At 41.2% G+C, this 16,937-nt stretch overlaps 1 protein-coding gene across 1 annotated transcript in view; it reads right to left on the bottom strand.

Moving 5' to 3' along the window:
* LOC135788074 (receptor-type tyrosine-protein phosphatase beta-like) overlaps positions 1-16,937 on the bottom strand; it is a 34,565-nt gene that overhangs the window by 6,557 nt on the left and 11,071 nt on the right. The window contains exons 9-19 of the mRNA XM_065297974.2: positions 14,970-15,233; positions 14,619-14,882; positions 14,272-14,535; positions 13,904-14,167; positions 6,449-6,718; positions 6,089-6,352; positions 5,720-5,986; positions 5,253-5,537; positions 3,379-3,657; positions 3,076-3,219; positions 2,683-2,944 (exon numbers count right to left, since the gene is read on the bottom strand). Of these exons, the coding sequence (XP_065154046.2) occupies positions 2,683-2,944; positions 3,076-3,219; positions 3,379-3,657; positions 5,253-5,537; positions 5,720-5,986; positions 6,089-6,352; positions 6,449-6,718; positions 13,904-14,167; positions 14,272-14,535; positions 14,619-14,882; positions 14,970-15,233 (2,827 nt within the window). The remainder of the gene's footprint in view (positions 1-2,682; positions 2,945-3,075; positions 3,220-3,378; positions 3,658-5,252; positions 5,538-5,719; positions 5,987-6,088; positions 6,353-6,448; positions 6,719-13,903; positions 14,168-14,271; positions 14,536-14,618; positions 14,883-14,969; positions 15,234-16,937) is intronic.

Raw genomic sequence — 16,937 nt, 5'->3', positions numbered from 1 at the left:
AGAACATATCTGAACATTGGTACATCACTAATATGGATAATTTACGCGTGTGCTCGACTTCATGCTATAATACAGGTGGATGACATCAACGTGCCGTGGATGACATCAACGTGCCGCGAGAGCGGTTTGAAAGCAAATTCTTCCTATTATTTCTCGCCTCACCCTCGCGGTACTTTGAGGTTTCATGATGACCGCTGTTGTTATAATCTTTATTTTCGCAAGTAAACTCCTTTTTTTGTTTTAGCATTAAAACAGACTCTCCCCCACACTCGCGCAATGCATATGGCATACATTATTCCAGAAGTAAAATAATTTGTTCAATTCAATTTCAATGCAATTTCAATTCGATTTGTTCTCTGTGGATAAATAAAAATGTTCTCTTACACTGGGAAATTGTAGCGCAGTCGAAGTGAATTGTATTAATTATTTGCGCGGGTTTTTGAATATGGCGACTTGTGGAATAAAAACTGCACGACGACAAAAGGTAAGACTTGTTTTTGCATTTAGCCCTGTTTTACTAAGAGTTTTATTTAGTGTTTTAGTCTTAGTTGGTTAGCTGGCTGGGTTAACTTCGTGTGCTCTATCACATCATTAAAAGTCTTTATTGTGTTTTATAAGTGTTTATTGGCGGCTGTCATGACAAGATTTGTGAAGGGATGTTACAGTATGTTTTGATATTATCTTGATTTAGTTTTATCTGTTGCTGGAGTTCCACTAGTTAAGAATGACAACATTTGAAAAGCATTTTAAACAACCATGATTTCTGTTTTTGTTTTTCATTTGTATTGCTTCCGTATTGTTGTCAGTAAGTGTACATCCGTGCAATCATAGTATGATTTTATACAGGTTGGTGGAGTATGTAAACATATGGGTATAATGTGGTTTCATAGATTCGTTATTTGAATGGCCGCCTTGTACGAAGAATTTTTGCCATACCCTAGGTTTTCGTGAAACGCCGCCACTGCTTGACGCCAACGAAAATCGAGCAGGACCAAAAACATTTTACAGCTGGTCCCTGTCAAAAAAGTTCAGCGATGACGTCCCAAGTATAACAGCAGCAATGACAGTGTTCTTAATATGACAAAGTAAGTGTTTTGATTAATGCCATTAATGTTATTTTTTTAATCAGTGTATACCAGGGGCGTAGCCAGTAATGGGCCAGGGCGGCACTGGCCCGCCCACATAACTCCCTGGCCCGCCCAGGCAAGTTTAACCAAAATACATTTTTAGTTTATTTTTATTATTCAAATGTATTTAATAAAATATATTAACATAAACCGGCTTTATTATTGACTGGTGTGTGTTTAATTTGCTTTCTAAATAAAATGGAATTGTTGAAGCAAGTTGTAGGAAGCTTCCGAAATGTAATTGGTTGCTCGGTTGCTAGGATTTCTGATAGATAGACTCTGTGGGGGGCGGCGGCCGGCGGGCTCTGGCAGTCTGCCAGCTAACTGTGCTAACTGCTTTTTTAGCTAATATTAACATTGCCACAATAATGGCTAAAGTTTCTTTATGTGTTATTTAAAAAAGCTAGATTTGATGAAGAAGATACGCCACTGACTCCATCTACCGAGTCTTACAAGCCCAGTTCTTCAGACGCTGGTGGCGCCGGCTACCGCTTGCTCTCTGGCGGCAGTTCCAGTGCTCTCTCCCGGTCAGTCTGACACAGGTTACCCGCCGATCTAACTGCAATTGATGAACCACCTTCACAACCCAATTTGCATCCATGAGTTACTACCCGCCTCAACAACCTTTTGTTTTTTGAAAACGAACTCTGTGACTCTTTGGACTTGAGGAGATCATTTCTGTTTTCAACATCAAACCCAGGCGTTTGCGTCTTGTTTTGTAGAATTAAAACAACAAAGGTAGGTATGCTGTTTAACTAATTTCCTTATTTTTGCTCGTGAAGTGATTTAACTAAGTGGTGTGTTGTGTATAGATGTATGCCAGCCTTATAGGTTAAACTTACATTGTTTAATTTAAATGAGTTGCTATTTTTGGCACAAAAGCTTAATTTCCAACAGGCTGATTGCACTGTATATGGTTGATTTAACATAACTTAGGCAGTGTGTTGTTATTTATTTTAAACCGTGCTCTGCTGAGAGTTTTCATCGTTTCAATTTATTTTTAGCCTACTTTATTTCAGGTGAACTGTTTTTGCACTGCTGACTAGCCTGAATAAGCCTGGTTTGTCCAGCCTTTATTGAGCTCTGTTGGTTGAACATGTTTAGACTGTGTTTTATTATTGACTTCGCCAAAAATTGAAAAGTAAAGATGTCACTGTTTTTGCAGTTTGTCTATTGTTTTTTCCACTCTAAGGTTTAATCATTATTTAAGTAATTTTATTCTGATAAACTTTAGGCCCACTCACTTTTGCTCTGGCCCGCCCAAAATAAAATTTCTGCCTACGCCCCTGGTGTATACCACTAGTCAGCTAAATGAATATAACATGGCAAAGATAAATGCATATTTATATATTGAGTCAATAGATTTATATCATTTTGAAAAAAAAAACTTTATTGATTGATGATGATTTATTGCATTTTGCTGAAAAAATCTTCTTCAATATGTTATCTCATATTTAATATTTTTGTTACAACCTAAAACTTTGAATAAGCTGTTTTCTACAGAGACATTTTCTTGCTCACAACAGCTTAGTGACCACAGTATCAGATCCATTACCTGTATGAGGTCTTGGGTTTCAGTGGTCCATCACAGAAGATCTGATCCTGAGTCGCATCATTTAATGGTTTTCCATCACATCGTCCTCCAAGACTCTCCATGCCAGATCCTAGATAAATCTCAAACTCCTGCATCTGGCCCTGACTGTCATCACAGTGGCTGCTGAAGTAATTGGTCTGGTAAGTTTTGACGGAACTGTTAACTTTGTAGTCCAGGTATGAAGGAAGTGGATGATGCTGGTAAGGCTGCTCGTTTTCACTGTCTAAATATAACCAAAGACGAAAGGGAAACAGGGAAAAATTTTTTTACTTCAACTAAACTTTTTTCGAAGAAAAGAATAAGGTTATACATATTCTTGTGCCTGGCACAAGCAAGATAATAAAATCTCCCAACCATCAGATTCAGTAACGATGATGGTAAAATACTTCACAGCGCCGTTGATATCGCTAAACCAGCTGCAGTTAAACTGGAAGAAAATGGTTGACTTGGTGATTTGAACTGTGTTTTCATTTACTCGAATCAAGGGCAGTGGTGGACCTGAGAAGACAATATGAAGAGCATGTCTGTTTAAAAAAGACATTTGTTTGCAATTAAAGTAACCAGTATAATGTTTTCTTCTCATTTCCAGCAAACAAAATAATGGGAATCTCAATAATAAACCCTATACTCACGGTCTAAATAAAACCCTTTACTCACGGTCTATCATTGTGACCACGTTTTCCTTGACAGCTTCACTGGTCATGCTATCAGAGATGACTTTAACAGAGACAGTGTACTGTTTATGTGGTTCCAGATCTTTAATCTGATAGATTGTGGTCTCTTTGACTGTGCGCTGTGAGTACACCATCTTGTGAGAATCCTGTCTCAAGCACTCAATAGTGTACGAGTCAAAGTCGGCCTCTGGAGGACTCCAGGAACAGGAAATGACCGTAGAGTTCTGAGGACGACAGTGAAGACTCTGGACACGCTCTGGTTCTAATGACAAACATAAACTAGTTAAAAAGTTACAAGAACTATTTTTAAACTTAAAGGGGACATTTTTTTTAAGATGTAAAATAAATCTTTGGTGTCCCCAGAGTTGGTATGTGAGGTCTTACAGTAGCTCAAAATACCATATAGATAATGTATTATAGGATGTTAAAATTGCCACTTTGTAGGTGTGAGCAAAAATTTTCAGTTTTGGGTGGGTCCTTAAAAATGTAAATTGCAACACCAGCGCCCAGCAGCAGCCCCACGAATCCGCCATTTTGCAATGTAAGCGAATCGGGTGACAACTAGAAGTAATGGCAATATCAGCTACTTTGTACATTAAAAGATCAAATTCAAACTGAATGATGATTACACAGAATAACATACAATCAGGCCAGTGATCATTTATTCCTTTTTACAGCTTGTTTTCAGATATTTAAACAAGTCTTCCACTTTTATATAGGCTAATTTTACATAGATACATACCGACATAAACTCATCCACACGTAATATTTTGGATCCATATACATACACATATACACACATATACATCTGAATTGCTAGAAATGGATTAAGTAAAAAAAAACACAGCCACTGTCCCAAAGTGGCAATTATACTGTAGGATAACAGACAGAACAATGCATCATGTTCTATAAGATTATAATGTTTGTGGCGGGATCCAGGGGATTAATATGTACAAAATATATTTCATACCTAGCGGAGTTGGTAACTAATAATAGTAGTAAATGTGTAGCATAAAATAGAATTACATAATAAAGCAAGAAAACACTACCTAAAATGTGTATCTATTTAATGATTGGATTCCAAAACTGATAACAACAACAACTCAACACATACATACAAGACAATACAGCGTTTCGTGTAGGTGTAGCAAGTGAACAAAATTTTAATTTAAGAAACTTACTATTGCGCTTCTGATTTGGCTGTGAGATTCGCTGAGAATGAATTGAGAATTAATTGGCTGTGAGAATTTTCATTCCAAAATGGGGGCCGCGCTACTGAAGCACCACCTAGTGACTGTTGCCAAAAACGAATGAGAGTTTCCCCTCTTGAACTTCTATACTCTTTGATAGTGCAGATTAAGGGGCAGTATTATCCCCTTATGACATCACAGTGGGAGCCAAATTCCAATGACCTATTTTTTTCACATGCTTGCAGAAAATGGGATTACCAAAACAAATTCTAGTACTTAAACATGGAAAAAGTCTGATTTTCAAGATATGTCCCCTTTAACTTTATGAGATAAATACAAAATGACTGGTTGAATGTTGTGATATTTCAGTTTTCTAGTTACAGTCTTCAAAAACAGACAGGTTGGTGTAAATTTACTATAGTTCATTCTATGGATGAATTTCCAAATTTGAATGGTAAACCAGCACAGGCTTTCTGATGAAGCTGATTGACCAATGTACCTGTATAGTGGCTGTGTTGATTTAACTCATTAAGAAACCATATGAGGTCAAGCATCCAAACAGTTAATGAACTAGTGAGTGACGATGTTGATCTTTTCAGCTAGGCTGATTGATCAAATTAAATAAAGTTCTATTATACTGTAAATGTGGGGTGTGTGCTCCACTTACTTGTCCTGATACTCCTGTAGATGGCAAGGCTGTAGGTAGGGTTACTGGTTCCAGCACCACTGACTGTGCGCAGACTAATATTATACTGACGGCCTGGAAACATCCCCTTTAGGACTCGACTGCGAGACATGGGGCTGCTGTAGGGGTTGAACACAAACAGATGGTCCCTGGGGATCCACTGAAGATCAAAGTCATCAAAATCTGTATTCTCTGGACCACTCCAGGTGATTTCCAGCGAGGTGTTAGTGATCTCTCCAAAGGAGAATGAGACTGGTGGCTTGGGGTCTGGAATATATCGATGCAATTTATATAAACAGTCCAATCAAAATTAAGGCACCACTAATTCAACAGGTTTAGTAGTATCATGTTAAGAGATAAAGTGTTTAATTTCCTGGAAGGTAAATAATACAATATTTAAAGGACATTTTTTCTTTGTTTATTTCTTGTGGTTTAGAGCATTATCTTACCAGTTCTGCCTTTGGTTGTTGCCATGTTGGTGAGTTCTCCACTGTGTGTAAGGACAACAGCCTGGTAGAGTCTTCCGGAAACTAAACTTTGAAATACATGACTTCTGCTGTCTGGACCCAGATTCTGTTCTGCTTGCTGAGTCCCATCAGGGTTGTAGAGGAGGAGGGTGTAGCTGCTCACTTCACCCACAGCCTGTTTCCAACTCAACCACAGACTCTCTGAGCTTTTTCTGCTGTCAGCTAGCAAGAACGTCACAGCTGCAGGAACTGGGCAACAAATTACGTTAAAAGTATAAAAGTTATTCAGTTGGAGGGCACCTTAAGAAAATAAATTATAAAAAAGCCTTTTCCAAATGTTGAGTTATTTACCTGTTCGGGCCCAGATGGATGTGTTGTTGGTCTGATCTCCACTGCGGGTCTGAACAGTAACTTTGTAGAGTGTCCCAGGTCGGAGTTCCTGGAAAATACAGTCTTGCATGATCACCTTTCCAGTCTTTTGATCATGCAAGCTTTCATCTCCATTATACAGAAAAATGTCATATCCATCAAAGTCCCCCTCCGGAGGCAGCCAACGGAATGAAAGACTTGTAGTTGTGTTGCTTACGATGGACAGATTATAAACAGCCTCTGGACCTACAACAGACATATTTCCACAGACAAACAATAATCTGGTTTATCTGCTGTTTTAAGACATCTCTATATACAGAGATTACAACATAATGTACGTACAGGTTCGGGCCTCAGCAATGACGTCTTTGCTGCTGATTCCTCCACTGACGGTCTGGACCACAATTGTATATTTTTTTCCTTGGGTCAGCTGTCTGAAGTAATGCTGGCTGATATCTGCCATCTGAGAGCTGTTGGACACTAGAGCTCCACTCTCATCCAGAAGTCGCAGTCGGTAGCTGTCATAAACACCCCGACTCGCCTGCCATGACACAAGTAGACTGGTTGTGCTGCCCTGGTTTTCTGCTTTTAAAGCTGTCACTAAGGAAGGAACTGCAGGGTTTGCAGGAGCAAAAGTAAATTAAATTGGATTATTTTGTTTGATAAAATTTTTAAGTAATGTTGTAAAGAGTGCAATGAAATTTGCACTGTTACATCACAAAATCGTTATATTACTTTTTCAAAAGACATTTTTTGGAAATAGACGGTTTCAGCAGTAACAACATAAACAAGCGGCTTTCGTGGTCAACACGTAACTTCCAGTAAACTTAGCTAAGAATAAATAACAACAAAGTCCTTTAAGCGTAGTTTATTTATACAACAAGCAAAATAAACAACACGTAGATTACCTAGGAAACGAAAACATTTGTTTTTTTTGACGAGGTATTTGTTCAAGAGTTCAGTTTAGCAACTAGTCAGACCATTAAAAAAACTGAAACCGGAAGTAAAGTTCGGACCAGGCGCGTATCGCGTCACCGCACGTGCGTCCAAAGAAACCGTCTATGACTTCTGTCAAGTTGATGAAAAATAACAGATTTTTATGGACATGACGCGGTGATCTGCTGTGATGTGGTGATCACAGGCATCAGATTCATCAGCGCAGAGGAGCAGTGCTGCAGCGTAACTCATCAGCCGCCACTGGCTGATGATTTCTTTTTTTGAAGCGCACGATGCGAAGTTCGTCACAACATGTATGTAGCTTGTCATGTGTGTGGTTCGTCATTTCAAAATATGTGTTCTGCGCTATGAGAGATTGTGTGTGCATCACGTGTCATGCCAAAATAAGTGCCTGCTCCCTTGAACTTGAAAGGAGACGCTCACGTGTGCCAGATACTCCAGATGCAGTAAAGTCCATTTAATGAAGGTAAGACAAACACAGAGAACACAGGCTAACTCAGGGGTAACATTCAATATGTAACATCTCTAACGATCAACAAACAATGAATGAACAGGTGGTGTATAAATGCAAAACAAGAACCAATCATAGAACAGAAACAATGAGTAACTAAGACAACAAACAAGGGGAAGAGCATGAGAACAATGAGTAACCAAGGTAGCAAACAAGGGGGCGGAGACACTAATCAACACAGGGAGAAGGGCATACATGAACACAAGTCAAACACAGGTTGCACAGAGACACAACGTTACATAGCCCCCCTCAAAGGGGCGACTTCCAGACGCCCCACAAGAAAACCCAAAGTACATAGGTGTGTTCGAGATCATCCGGCGCTGCGCAGACCGATCGGCGAGGTTTGCCGCTTGCAGTCGAGGGAGGAACTGAAGATCGAGCCGTCAAGCCGGACACCTGCTGCTTGCCGTAGTGACGTGTGCGCCTTGTTTTTAATCGCAAATGAAGTGAATTAGATGCTGAATTTGATAAAACAAGCCTTTTAATAAAAGTTGCAACCAGAAACATTATATATCGAATATTTTAATTGCTGCTTATACTGTATACTCGAAAATAACATGAAACAAGCCTATATTATTAAAATACAAATAGAGTTTGTTATTTTCATTTTTATTTTATTACACGACACAATATAACACATTTAAGCATATTAAAGTGTTTTTTCCTGTTTTAAAACATGAATTTATAATGTTTATTAGTGGAACTAAAGGTTGGATTAACTTGAAACGCACTTGATCGCTGTCATCAGTGAGGCGACCAATCACGTTAAGCTGTTACGTCATCACAACTCCGTGCAGCCGCTCTGGAGAGGACCGGCTGAGCTAGCTGGCTACTCTCGAAATGCTCTCGCGGTACTTAAAAACCATATGACACAGTCACGTGCCTGCAGCGCCAGCTGAAGTCGGAAAAAATTACTAACTGAAATGCACTGCTTCAAGTCAGCCGCCGATCGGTCTGAGCAGCGCCGCATGAAGTTGAACACACCTCATAAGTCCAGGTGGGCGGTGGAATGGAGGTGGAACCGGGGGAGGGATGGTGGGCCAGGACCATGAAAGTCCGGAGGCAAGAGACAGGGCGGAGCCGCAGGTGGAGGCAGGAGCCAGGGCAGAGGCAGGAGCCAGGGCGGAGCTGCGGGCGGAGGCAGGAGCCAGGGCGGAGGCTGGGACCAAGGCGGAGCAGGAAGCCAGGGCGGAGCCGGCAGAGCAGGAAGCCAGGGCGGAGCCGGCAGAGCAGGAAGCCAGGGCGGAGCAGGCAGAGCAGCAAGCCGAGACCAGGGAGGAGCCGCAACCCATGGTGGTGCTGGGGGAGCTCGGGGACTGCAAATAGAGACAGGGTAGAGAGAGGCTGGCAAAGCCAGAGAAACAGAACACAAGGCTGACCAGATATCAGGCACCGACCAGTTGTGCCAGGCAGAGAGTTCATCGAGCTCGGGGACAGCCATCTTGAGACAGGCAGAGAGTTCAATACTGGCCATTTTAGACGGGACAGAAAGTTCATAGTGAGCCATGTTATGCAGAGGACAGAGTTCATAATCAGCCATCTTTTCGGTTACAATAGAGAGTCTCTGGCGCTTAGCGGTGACCATACTAGCTGACCAATGTGGCACAGGGGACTCGGGAATAACCATCTCAGCCTTTAACAGGAACTCGGGGGACTCAGAAATATGCCTTAAGGTCAGAGCAGTGAGTTCAGAACACTCAGGTTCACACTTCTCCTCTGCGACAAAAGGTTCAGTGGACTCACGTGGCCTAGGTGACTCTGGCGATTCATCTGTGGTTAGGGGTTCACTCATAATAGGATGGGTGCAAGGCTCAGGTTTCGACCTTCTAGACGTGATGGTAAGTGTAGGTGATACAGGTTTGGACCTTCTAGTCGTGAAAGCATGGGACACAGGTTCGAATCTTCCAGCCAGGAGTGGGTGTTCAGGGAACTCACACTTGTGAGTTTGAGGGATGTCCTGTGGAACAGATGTGCAAAAAACAGACCACACACAGCACAAAGCCAGAGCAACCATAGATGATTCATAGAGTTCATCAAGTTCATAAAACGCAGAAGACTTGGCTAGTTCAAGTGGTACAGACAGTCTGATTATTTCTGAGGTCTCACAGAATGTAGCCCTTTCCTGTAATTTTGCAAGTGTGTTGGTCTCAAACAGTTCCACAGAATCACTAACTATTAAAGAATTACTCAAAAATGCCTCAGTTGAAAATGATTCACACCAAGATAATTCACTCGGGGACTCGTTGGAGAGTTCACTCGGCTCTGATGATTCACTCGGCTCGGATGATTCACTCGAGGAAACGAGCGGTCCAGAGATTCTGGTCGCTTGGACAGTCATCAGCGGGGTATCCGCCAAACTGGAAATCAAGCATCCGACCCGGGTCTTCACAGGATGAACCGGATCACCTAACAACTTGTGCACAGGCTCAAACACGGCGGAAGTCATCTCGTGAGCGGGGTCGGACTTAAACATGGGGAGAGCGGGACAAAACAAGGTAGTTTCCAGTGACGGCGGGAGACTTAGCCATACAGTAGTGGCCATTCTATTAGCGAACTCAGGCATTGACACAGGGGGAACAGGACTCGGGACTAGCCGTGACATAACCCCTCCCTCTACGAGTGGCTACCAGACACTCACATAAACAAACACAAACAAAGTCTGGTAGGGAGAGTCCAAGGGAGGAATGGAGGGCTTGGGGACCCTGGCGAAGCCGGCAGCCGCTGGGACGAAACCGCCAGGAGAACCGGAGCGATCGATCCGAGAACCGAGGCAGACGAATTACCCCCCTCCTGGGAATCGTCGACGATCAGATGCCCCCCGGAAGTCATCTCCCATCCCCTCGCGGAAACAGAGACCCTCACTCGGTAGCCACCCCGGGTAAATGATCGGGCGTGGTCCGTTCCGGATCCCCCTACGAGCGGAACGGTGGTCCTCCGAGGGACCGTCGACGACGACTCAACCGTTGGGGGACCGCCTGGGCTGATCCTCCTCCCGCAGGAGCGAGCGATCGCTCACGGGGGTCCCCAAGAGACATCGGGGCTGACGAAGAAAGAACCCCGATGTCCCTACTCCCCCTCGACGAAACTCCTGGGGGAGCCGCCCTCCGTGAACTTGCTGCGTCCAATATGGCCGTATTATTCTGTCATGACTCGGGAGGAGTGACAGGACGCAAACGCAAAGTTCAAAAATAAATAACATTTAATGATAAAAACACGAGGAATGACACGGTGAAAACAGGGAACACAGGAACATCAATACAGGGAACAGACGGGGTAGCAATGACAATAATCCGCATGCTGGAATCCCTTAAAAGCACACGGGAACAAGGAGTACTGCTGGATCCTTATTTGGTCGATCATTCTGTTACGGTTGAAGCAACGAGATAAGAAGCGGATCAAGATGCAGTAAAGTCCATTTAATGAAGGTAAGACAAACACAGAGAACACAGGCTAACTCAGGGGTAACATTCAACATGTAACATATCTAACGATCGACAAACAATGAATGAACAGGTGGTGTATAAATGCAAAACAAGAACCAATTATAGAACAGAAACAATGAGTAACTAAGACAACAAACAAGTGGAAGAGCATGAGAACAATGAGTAACCAAGGTAGCAAACAAGGGGGCGGAGACACTAATCAACACAGGGAGAAGGGCATACATGAACACAAGTCAAACACAGGTTGCACAGAGACACAATGTTACACCGACGCTGACACGGCGGACTTTTTGTTGAGCAGGTACGCATTTATTTATACTTTTATGGTGTGAAGTGTTACATAAATATCTTTATATCAGTCTGACAACATGCTCATGCTGCCGGTCGACATTGGAATGTTAGCCATTTATTATCGCCTATCACGGGTCAAAGTAATAATATTTCTTGAAGTGCTTGAATTTCAATAGGCCTAGCGGGTTTCTGTTCGAGCCGATCGGAATTTGAACAAGATGCGCTGTGTGCTGCTATAACAATTACTCAAAACCTTAGCTATACTAACTAATAATTATTGTGCAATTAATGTGCGCTAGGTAGCACTTTTGACCAGGGTAAACAAGGCTCAGGAGGGGAAACGTATGCTAAAAGTTGTTGTGAAAATAAATGAAGTCAATCAGTCATAATTGTAAGTGTTCATTCCTTCAAGGCTTTATGTGTTTACTGCTCGGTAAATCTCTGTTCCGATGTTTACTACCGGTGATCACAGCTTGACTGAGTGACGTTGTTCAGGTCGTTTCCCGGTGGGAGGGATCAGGTAGCACAGAGGGGCGGGATGAGTTTTTTAAAACTTCCCAACCATCTCAGGCTTTCTCGACCAATTTTCAACATCGTAGACTACAGCTTTAAAGATTATGAGGGCACATGGATTTCTAAAAAAATAGATACGTTTGTAAAAAAAATACCACAATATTCCCAAAAAATTTAGTTTTTAAGATTTCAATTTCATTTTAAGATTCCAATTTTATTATGACTTTAAATCTTATTCATGACTTTCAATATTAATAGAATTACTATACTTAAATAATATTGTACTTGATTTCTAATTTAAAGTGCCCGTATTATGAAAAACTCACTTTTTCTAGGTTTTGGGGTGTTCATTTGTGTCTCTGATGCTCCCACACGCATACAAACTTGGAAAAAAATCCATCCATGCTGTTTTGAGTGAGATACAGGTTTCTGAATGTCCTCTGCCTTGAGTCTCAGATTGCGGGAGTTCAAACTCAGCTCCGTTGTGACGTAACAAAAAGTTTCGTCACATTCAGTTTGAATTTTCCCGCCCACCACCCCACTCGCAGGTCTCCACCCACCAGGTAGCTAGAGAGCATAGAGCAGTCACTTGAATGAGACCCTCTGTGCTTTTATCATCTCTCACGGAAATAACAGCGCTATTTGGATATTATGGATTATACTCCCACCTACTTTTAAAAACAAAGTTTTAACGCGTGGTTATTGGAACCCGGAGTAATCTTATATACACTGTGTTACGACGCAAACAGTCCTCAGATTGTAGGCGATAAGACCTTCATGCGAAATCTGATGTAAACAACAGACTATGTATCTATATTTCACGGATTATAAGCATTTGTGGACAAAAATGGTAATTGGATGTATTTTATTGGACTTTCATGGATCATTCACACATCTGAAACAGGCTGAATTCGATTCGCGATCGCGTTGTTTCATCACAAAGGTAAGAAGTCACGTTATATTTTGCATGTTGTCATCTTCTGTCACAAAATACTACATTTATGATGCTAGAGCTAAAAGCTTTTTGCCAAACTAACCGAGACCGTACGCCCCGGCTTTTCTGACGAGGCGAGCCTCTTAATAACTTTACGGTCCGCATAGATATATACACGGTCGGTCCGGACCTCCCGCTAGCTTCTAGCAGTTAGCACGCGGTCCACAAGCAGTATACATCCCGGCCGGGTCTTAATTTCTGTAATTTGCGAAAATAATGCGCTTGAAAATGTTTTATAATGGGAATATGTTAGTATTGTCCAGGGAAAACTAGTGTATTGTTCAGACTACTACATCACAATTTACGCTGGAATCTTTGTGTGTCATGATGAGTTTGACACACCGAGACCGGGCCTTACCGCCCCGGCTTTTCTGATGAGGCTAACCCCCGAGTCTCTTATAACTTTACGGTCCGGACCTCCCGCTAGCTTCTAGCAATTAGCACGCGGTCCACAAGCAGTATACATCCCCCGCCGGGTCTTAATTTCTGTAATTTGCTAAAATAATGCGCTTGAAAATGTTTTATAATGGGAATATGTTAGCATTGTCCAGGGAAAACGAGTTTATTGTTGTGACTGCTAACGTAACATCACAATTTACTCTGGAATCATTGTGTGTCATGAGTTTCTTCTCCTGTAGTGTACTTATTAGTGATACTTTTCTGCATGATTTGTCTGTTGGCAACATAAACCGTTAATAATAATAATATATAAAATAATAACACAGTATTGTCTGTACTGATCACGATACCACTGAGCACGCGCACGGGGACATGACGTTAGTAGTGGGGCGTGATCAAAGGAGCAGCAGCTCATAAATATGTAAGACTAGCTCAAAACGGCACAATCTGAACTGCCCTGAAACAGAGGCTACTAGAGATGGGTAACAATCTTTTCCTACAAGCTATTTCGAGCAAACGACTTTTGAAACATGCTTTATGGAACTCATACACCTATATAACTTGTGGAAAAGCAGTCATAAGATGGGCACTTTAACTGATTTGGAATTTCCTCAGTAAAACAGGTTTGACACATAAGCAAACAATTTATTAAGCACATTTTTTGTAAGCAATCTGAATGTTTTCTTTACCAGTTCTTCCTGTTGCTGTGCTGTTATTGATTAGAGATCCACTTATTGACGTGACAGTAATGATGTACTGTTGTCCGGGCTGCAGACTGTTGAAGCTTATCTCATTTACGTGTTTTGGGACTGATCTTTCCACTCCTTGACTAGCCATCTGAGACAGCAACACAGAGTAGCGGTCCACATCACCCTGTCCTGGAGTCCAGTTCACTCTCAAACTGCTGCTCTGACCATCATTACTGATGTGAATGTTTTTCACTTTACTGGGAACTGGAATATAAAGAACATATACTTAAGAGTTTGCTAGATACAAAAAATAACAAATAATTGCCATAATTGCCATGTATTCCATGATTGCTTAGATATCTGTGTACCCGTTCTGCCTTTGATAAACTGCACACTGAGGTTAGGTCCACTAAAGGTAGACACCACGATTTTGTAGAGTCGTCCAGGGGTGAGTGATGAAAGCAGGTATCTGTTAGAAGTGCTGGTCAGGGTAATGGGTGGAAACACTTTCATGTCATTATAAAGCAGTTGAACCTCATAATGATCAACATCTCCTGGAGCTGAAACCCATGTCACCAGCAAATCTTCTGTGCTGCTGTCTGCTAGTGACAGATTTCTCACTCCTGCTGGCACTGTAAAGTAAATAACAGAGCTACAGAAGAGCTTCAGAACTACAATGAACTAAACTGTGTCAAACAAGAACAGGCATACATACATGTCCTTCCATGTGTTAAGACACTGGATTCATATTTTCCACTCCATGTACTGACAATCACCGTGTATAGTCGGCCTGGTACTAGGCCATTGAAAACACATTCATTCTGGCTCTTGGGTACTGTCTTATTCTGGCAGAAGATGTTATTGTGCTTGATAGAGACATGATAGTAATCGAAATCGCCAGCGGCATGGTGCCAGTAAACCTTTAGATGGTCATCACGAGCCATGTGTGTGGCAGTGGGGTTCAACACTGTGGACGGTTCTGGAGCACAAAAAACGTATTATTAGTACAGTATAATACGGTATCAACACCTCCATTTAGAAGTCAGATATTTTATAAGATTCTTACGTGTACGCGCCTGAACTACTGTGTGGTTTTCACACAGTCCACTGCGTGAGGTGATAGAGATGTTATACAGACGTCCAGACACCAGAGACTTGAAAACACATTCAGTAGTGAACTTTGAGACAGTGTTAGTATGAAGCGTTCTGTCCTGATCTCTTAAGGTGACTGAGTAATTGTCAACATCTCCTTCAGCAGCTCTCCAGGACACGCTCAGAAAGTCCATGCGTCCATTATTACTGACCGTCACATCTCTTACTGCAGCTGGAACTGATGAACAAACAGTTTATACTGGTCATCATCTATATAAAAATCAGCAGATGTAAATCAAAGTTTCAAGCAAACACAAAAGGAAATATTTTATTAGCTTTCATTTTACATTGTTTTACTGTGTCTTTTACAGAGTTCATGAAAGTTCCAGGATGGTGCATTAAAGACATTAAAGACTGAGATGCAAAATTTTCAAATAAACAAAACAATCCCGTAGATTGCAGTTACAGAACTACTTTAAGGGTCATTTGAAAGCCACATCTTTAATATATCTAAAATAGCACTTTTCTGCTCTACAAAGTAAAGATTATTCTTCATGGTTATAATGCAGAAAAATAAGTTTATTCTTAGCTTTTAACGCTTGATTATAAATGCTCATGTACTGTATTTGTGCATAAAAAACTGCAGTTTGTTTAAAATATTATTCTGTCTAAGGTAAGTCCAGTCAATTTGATTGTGTCATTTAAACTTTGCCATTTTTACTCTATAGCTATCATGTTTATATACAGTACAAAAACATTGCATAAAGGTCTTAATAGTCTAACCTCTTATTATCTAACAAAACTTCTAACACTGAGTTATACAATCCCAACCCATTCTCACCAAAAAGCGTACAAATGACACGCAGTGTGATTATCGTGCAATAGATACGCCAAATTCCGATTTTGCGTGCATATGATATGCCAGTCCTTCCCATTCACTTATATGGCGAATCGTTTCGTGTCGTTTTATTTATTGTTTTCTCATTTGTTTTCTGTTTTTTTACCATTTTCGCTTGGGTTTAGGGTTAGAACAACTTTTTGTTATATTAAAATGACACCCTAACCCAAACCCCAACTCTAACCCCAACTCCAAGCGAAAATGGTTTAAAAAACAGAAAACAAATGAGAAAACAATAAATAAAACGACACGAAACGATTCGCCATATAAGTGAATGGGAAGGACTGGCGTATCATATGCACGCAAAATCGGAATTTGGCGTATCTATTGCACGATAATCACACTGCGTGTCATTTGTACGCATCTTGGTGAGAATGGGTAGACAATCCATAAAAAGATTTAGGGCTTTTCAGAGCTTACTCCAGCATAAGCTTTCAAAAGTGCCAGATGCATTGACTACTCCTTACCAATAAATGGTGTTTTTGCCATAGACTTTAACAAGACAAGAGCTGAACGTGTCGAGCTCATTCTCTTGAGTATAAAAAAAAGACCCTATAATGTGAAAAAAGGGTGTACTAGAACAAGTTTACTAGAAACACATTTGTCAGATATTTTACGTTAATGCAGCGCCTCTCTTCTCCAGTCTCAAAATCTCTGTGCAACCCTTTCTGAAACCCCTCCTTCTGAAACGCTGTGCTTGGTCACCTGGTCCTGTCTGTTGGTGATTGGTCACCCACTTAGAGTTTGTGTCGGTAATGTCCCGCCCCAAACCATAACACGTTAACATCTCAGGTGTAAACTGAAATTTTGATGATGTGTTTGATGTTTGTTGGGTCAGTGTCAATTAGCTTTGTAATTCTGTGAATGTAATTTAACTACAGTATATACATCAAAATAAATTATTGAAGTGTTTGAACTTATTACTGACTGTAATCAAGTAAGTTCTTGTTTCTATGTAAGCAATAATAAAAAGTTGGGGATGATTGTTCGCTCATAAAGATAAACATCCTCCCTACACAAGAACATTCACGACAGGATGTTGCA

Source organism: Paramisgurnus dabryanus, chromosome 23 (genome assembly GCF_030506205.2).
Source record: "Paramisgurnus dabryanus chromosome 23, PD_genome_1.1, whole genome shotgun sequence".
Taxonomy (NCBI): domain Eukaryota; kingdom Metazoa; phylum Chordata; class Actinopteri; order Cypriniformes; family Cobitidae; genus Paramisgurnus; species Paramisgurnus dabryanus.
This window is presented reverse-complemented; position numbering and strand designations above follow the sequence as displayed.